Source organism: Mastomys coucha, unplaced genomic scaffold, assembly GCF_008632895.1.
Source record: "Mastomys coucha isolate ucsf_1 unplaced genomic scaffold, UCSF_Mcou_1 pScaffold21, whole genome shotgun sequence".
Lineage (NCBI taxonomy): Eukaryota > Metazoa > Chordata > Mammalia > Rodentia > Muridae > Mastomys > Mastomys coucha.
In genome coordinates, this window is record NW_022196904.1 from 142,597,669 (window position 1) to 142,604,473 (window position 6,805).

Consider the following 6,805-nt stretch of genomic DNA (forward strand, 5'->3'; position numbering starts at 1 on the left):
TGTGTATGGGATGGATCCCCAGGTGGAGCAGTCTCTGGATTGTCTTTCCTTCAGTCTCTGCTTCACACTTTGTCTCTGCAACTCCTTCCATGGGTATTTTGTTCCCCCTTCTAAGAAAGACAGAGTATCCATACTTTGGTCTTCCTTCTTCTTGAGTTTCATGTGGTTTGTGGACTGTATCTTGGGTATTCCAAGCTCTGAATGAATATCCACTTATCAGTGAGTGCATATCTGTTGGGAGAAATATTAAAAATGATCACCCTGGCCCTCTCTACCATGTTCTTTTCTAGAGCCGCCAATACTGGCCGGTCACATCACTATGTCCTGGTAGGCTCCTACTTTCTCCCAGCTAGCAAGATCATTTTGCTTACATGTAACGCTCCACACACCCCACAATCAGTCATCTAGCGCCTAGTTACCAATCACACATACCATTTTTGTTCTTTTGTGATTAGGTTACCTCACTCAGGATGATATTCTCCAGGTCCATCCATTTCCCCAAGAATTTCATAAATTCATTGTTTTTAATAGTTGAGTAGTACTCCATTGTGTAAATGTACCACTTTTTCTGTATCCATTCCTGTGTTGAGTGACATCTGGGTTCTTTCCAGCTTCTGGCTATTATAAATAAGGCATGTGACAAAGAATAACAACAAAGGTAGAAATGCATCATGGGCATCTTAAAAATAACTCTGAAAAGAAATTCACAAATTTCCTTTAAGTTTGAAATTACTGAAATGTGTGTGTGTGTGTATGTGTGTGTGTGCGTGAGGGGGGGTGAGAGAAAGAGAGAGGCAGACAGACAGACAGACAGACAGACACAGAGAGAGAGAGACAGACAGAGAGGGGAGGTCCAAGGGATGGTTTATAAGTTAGTACATCTCATCTGTATATGAAGACAATTGAGAAAAGAATAATATTTCACATTTATCTGTGAATTATGAAAGGAGTAGGTGAAAGTAACTTAATGATGTGGAAGTACTTAACATGGGCATCATTTTTGTGGTAGATAATGCTTCTACTTTTTTGTTTCTAGGTTGTACAAGTTATGATTGCTCTCATAAACCTCAGCTTAGGAATAATAATTATGACAAATATATTTTCTGAGGCACACATTTCAGTGATCTTAATGGCCCCAATTTGGGGGCCAATAATGGTAAGTATCATACAATCTTATATAACTGGGGATAATAACTCCCTGTTGTGACTATACATATCACTTTGGGTGAAATCTCTCAACTCTTTCAAGTAGTCTATAACATATTTAAGTCTGATTTAGTATTTACTTGTTCACATTGTGATATCTACATGCCATTCATATAAGATAGGTGGATCATTTATTTAATATGTCACTTAAGATATATTGGGACAGCACATAGTCATGTACTCCCACAAGAGTTACTTAAACATTGACACAACTGATTTCCTTAGAAGCTCATTGCTAGTCAATCATAGGGTTGGATAGAAAGAGTGATATGACTTGCCAACATAACTGTTTCACTGCTCATAAAATGTTTACAAATATATTCTCAAACCAGGGATAACTGTCTTGCTATCATTAACTTGGGGAAATTGAGATGTGCTTCTCTAGTTAGGAAGGGATTACTGAACTCTGAAGCCCATGGAAGAATGAATGAAACAAGGGTGTTGTTGGCAAAGGAGAGGAGACAAAGCTGAGCAGGTGATTAACAGCATCTGGCTCATCAAATCTCAATAAATGCTTAAGAGAAGAGGAAAACTGTAGGTGAATTTTGTTTTAGTTGTAAATAAAATAACTAATCAAAATTTGAATGAGAATTTTGAAAGTTAAAAAACTTTCCTCTAAAATAAAGCTTGAGAGAATTTATTTTTTAGAATTGAGAGTGTTAATTAAGTATAAAAATCAAACATTTTCTTACCTATATGTTATATGAACATACAAAAAGAAAACAAAATGCATAACCTTGGTTATTTTCTATTTTACAGTTTAGAGTCTTACTCAAGTGTTACAAGATTTTCATTTATTGAAGATCTGGAGAATGAGAAAATTTAGTTATTTGGTAGACCTGGTACTTTAATTTTCCCTTATTATTTTAGAACAGGTGTTTAAGATTTGAAGAAAGCCACAGACTGTCATATTTTTCAAAGTTGCATGACACTTTAAGTATTAATATTCATATCAATGGTAGTAATAATAATAATAATGATGATGATGATGATGATTATAATCCCACCAATAGTACCAGTAATAGATCTGGGCACATTACTAAATGTTTTTGTATTCAATGTTCCTCTTTAACCAATGACTACAACTCCTGAGAAACTAGCCTTTTATCTTTACGGTATAAATTAAAACTAAAATGAGATAAAGAAAGGTTACTTTTCTCAAGATGTATTCAGTCCATGAACAAGAAATCATAATCTCATTTGTCTCTTCACTGTGGATGTCTGCTTCAATCTTTATTTCCTACTCATTACCATCTTGGGAAACAACTCCCATAGTTCATGATCCACTTCCAAGTTTCAGGCCTGCATATGGAGCAACGGACTGACATCCAACTCTCCAGCCTCTTGTCTATATGTTAATTTTAGTTTGAATGATGTGGTCCTACGGACACTCCATTAACTTTTAAATATTCTAAACTCAAACTTGGAAAGCAAATCCAGACATCTGTATATTTAGCTGAATAGTCTAATGAGGTCAATTCAATAAAATTGACAGCAGTCATTTTGATTAAATTGAAAATAATGGCCAAATTGTCAGGCTCAAATCAGCTACATATACTAGTGATTGTCTATTATAATTTAATTTGTTGCCATTATTTTATTTACAGATTCTAATAAGCATTTTCAACAAGGATACTTTCTTTTCTATTTTTGTTGAGCTAACTTCTTCAGTTTGGTGTCATGTTGGCAAAAATCTTGTTATAAGCATTTGGAGAGTCTTCATTGTTCTTAAAATTCTTGATAAGTGGAGAGTTGAATAAGTTTTTTAATTTTTTAAACAAATTTTAAAAATTTAATGATTTTTAATCTTAATCAGAAAGATGTGAAAGGATCTGATAATTTAGAATTTTAAAAGGTCCTCAGTTTCTTTTAAATCTATGAAATATAATCTCATAATGCCCTAAATGTTAAATAAATGACTCCAGAGTAGGAAACTGCAGACAGATTTGTCAGTGTGATAAGAAAAATGATCATTTCAGACATAGATATTTAAGGGGGAAAAGTACAGAAAAGAGAGACCATGACTTTTTCCTCTATACTGGAAGTGCAGAGAAAATATCATTAAAATTTTGAGACACACTTGATGGCTCCTGCCTGAGATCCCTTCACTCAGGAAGCAGAAACATGAGAGTCACTCCAAGCACAAGTCTGATCTGATTTATATAGCAAGCTATGGCCACCAAGGACTATACAAAAAGACCTTACCTGAACAATTCAAAATAAACAAGTGGAATAATCTGCTAAATAAACCTTGAGGGTTCTTCCATAACTCATTTTACTTTTCCTCTCTGCTCTTGGGATTGGGAAATTGGGTGGCATAGAAAACTGCTGCCTTTTAGACAGTCAGCCACTTTACTAGACCCAGTTGATTTACAAGGAAGGGTAGGTGTGCTATGATTTATACCAACTGTTTAAAGATTTTTAACCTGCATATTTCCTCTCATGACCAGTTCATTATCTCAGGATCCCTGTCAATTGCAGCAGGAGTGAAACCTACAAAAAGCCTGGTATGTATTTTGGTTTATTTTGCTAACAAAAGGGAGTAATTTCATCAAGTATACATCCTGCTAAAATATAAAGAGGTTGATTCTATCTTCCTAAAGCCACAGCTATGAGTTTCATAAGGGCCTCACTTTCAAAAGTTCATAGTAAGTTTCATTATGTCTGACTGGACATAATGCCAAGGCAGTTACTGGGAGAATTTTGGTGCTGGTGCAGTGAATTAGGGAAAGAAATGTCTGGTAGGATTTAGACAGATGTGCCTTGAAGCTTCAAATCCAGCTCATAATACTGACACCTAAATATTTTCAGTGATAAAAATTATAAAATATTGACTGTCGTTAAATTACCTTCTATAGATATACCCAAAATAATAGTATAATTTTTTTTTTTACAGAGCCTAGACAGTCAGAGGTTAAGAGCACTTGTTGCTCTTACAGAGGACACAGATTTTTTTCCATGTACCGACATGGTGGCTCACAGACATATATAACTACAGTTCCATGGGATCTCTACCCTCATCTGGCTTATGTGGGTACCAGGTCCATGTGCATGCTGCATGTACATAAAGACATAAAAATCATTTGTTAACCTAAAATAATGAATGACTTAAATAGACATTTACAATGATATGTCCAGTATAAAGCTCATACGGGCATTAGCCAAGAATTCAACTATTATTTCATTCTCTAAAATCTGTATTTGAAGTACACTTTCTGCAACAAGTAAACATCAACTTGTGTAGCATGATCAAGGAGACCTTTCTAAACTCGGGCTAAATCCATTCTGCCTCCTTAGCATCTTTCACCAACTCTGATCAAGAAAATGTGGTTGATGCTCTAGATGCAGCAAACTCTCAGTTTGCTGGGTAGGTTTACTTCTCACAATAACGTTTATTTAACTGAACCAACATAGGAGGAAATATGCAAAGTGACAAGGCCATCAGCATTTACACAAGAACAATTAGGTATTCACAGCACAGTGTGGTGGAAAACGTCAGACAGTCTCTCCAGATAATGTGACAAAGACTAAGAATTTTGCTAGCAAATTTGAAGAGCATCTTGTATCCTTGACAATCATCTGGAGGATTTAGTCTTAGGAATACCAGTTATGTTTTTATTTTGGCAAGGGATTGGAAGTAAAGATTTTATAAGGAATTATACAAAAGGCTAGTTTGAGCAAGAAGAGGATGATATGGTATACTTAAAATATTTATGGAGCTATACAAAGGTTGCCATTGATTACTGATCCCCATTCATTTCTAGATCATCGCCAGTCTTACTCTGAACACTATCAGCTCTGTGTTGGCTGCAGCTGCAAGCATAATGGGTGTTGTCAGTTTGGTTGTGGGTACATTTCATTATAGTTATGCAATCACCAGGGTAAGTATTCACTCTGCTGGTGGGATACCATGGAGAAGGCAAGGGCTGACTGAATCTTGAAAAAAAGCAAGCGTCAATATTCTGATCATAAAATCAAATTTGGGAATGGTAGGAAGTGGGACTCCCCACCTCTAAGGAAAAAGGGAGGTGGCAATGGAGGAAGGGTTTCTAGAATAGTACTGGGAAAAGAGGAGGGAGGGACTGTTTTTGGGATGTAAAGTGAATAAAAATTAAATTATTGGAAAAAAAGAGATTATGAAAATAAATCAATTTCTGATGTTAAAATGATAACAATGTAAGACAATATTTTAGGGATCAGGTGAAACCTCATTATTTCTATTCTGTCTGTATCTAAGTACAAAGAAAGCCACTAATATGACTACTTATCTGGCATAGGGACCCACATGTCATGTCTGATCTTCAGTTGGTGCCCCAGAGAGCTCCCAAATAAAACCAAGTTCCTAATAGTGGGAGGTGCCAATCCTCTTGGGAGAAAAAGATAGATTATATAGCTTATAATCTTTGCAAAACTGGTTTAAATGTATAAGCTATTTATAAATAAGATCAGATAGAGTGTATGCTACCTCGAATGATCAGAACAAGCCACAAGGAATTGCCAATGATCAGCCAAAATGATCAATAAATATGATAGTTTCTACAGCTTGCACTATTCTATTATAAACACACATACATCTGCTACTTATGTTGAAAATCTACCTTTGCTTTGTTTTGCTTTGTTGATGGTTTCAGTATGTGTGATTGATATTGTTGGAGATTGGGGAGTCTTACTATGTAGCTCAGGTTACACTTGGATTAAAAGTCCATCCTCCCTTCTCAATGTGGGTATTATAGTTGTGAGCCACCAGACCTAGCCTTACTTGTTTATGTAAATTAAATTATATGTTATGTGAAATTGCTCTCTCTTCTAATTGCTGTTTTCCATTCGTGCCTGTCACAAGGCCTGAAACCAGAGGCTAAGGGATCTGTTGAAGCAGGAGCAAGGAGGAAAACTACCAATGCAAATATTCTCACAATCCACTGAATCAGTATCAATCATATTCCAAGCTCCTGATCAATGGAAATTCACAGGAAAGGGACCATCTCTGATCACTGAGATCATTCAAACCTGCCAGTTCAAGGCAGGAGATTCAGAATAAATGTGCCACCTTTGTTCTTCCATTTTGATCCTGTGGCTTGGTGAAGATACAAAGTCAAATCCATTGAATACTAAGGAGTGTAGTACCCAACCCTCCAATGAGTTACTATAGTTGTGGCAATCAGAACCAAGATAGTGCATAATCCACATATATTTGATTACAGGGTAACAGAAGTTCAAAATGAGTCTCAGTCACATGAAATCAGCTGTTGGCAGGGCTGTTGTCTTCCCTGTGAGCTTTAGGGAAAAGTAACTTTCTTGGTTTTGTGTTTCCACCTTAGTACACATTCCTTGGCTCATCATTCTGCCATCTATTTTCTAGGCAAACACTGAAGCACCCTCAGTCTCTTAGACTAGGATCCTTCAGGATCTTACTTCTACATGTAAAGATGTCATAATAACTTGGACAGCCTGCACAGGCCAGGGCATTCTGCCTGTACTACCTAATAAACAGCCTCTGCTTTCACTGTAATCCAGACTAACTGCATCCTAACGGCTGGGACTATCCTGAAAGTCTATCCTCTTTAAATATGAAATGGTATTACTATGTGAAATGTCTAGC

At 36.2% G+C, this 6,805-nt stretch overlaps 1 protein-coding gene across 1 annotated transcript in view; it reads left to right on the top strand.

The window, feature by feature from the left end:
* Window positions 1-252: 252 nt before the first annotated feature.
* The window catches only part of LOC116101407 (membrane-spanning 4-domains subfamily A member 4D-like), an 11,207-nt gene continuing 4,654 nt past the window's right edge, over window positions 253-6,805 (top strand). Inside the window, exons 1-4 of the mRNA XM_031384984.1 lie at window positions 253-327; window positions 1,037-1,156; window positions 3,657-3,713; window positions 4,971-5,087. Coding sequence (XP_031240844.1) covers window positions 253-327; window positions 1,037-1,156; window positions 3,657-3,713; window positions 4,971-5,087 — 369 coding nt within the window. The remainder of the gene's footprint in view (window positions 328-1,036; window positions 1,157-3,656; window positions 3,714-4,970; window positions 5,088-6,805) is intronic.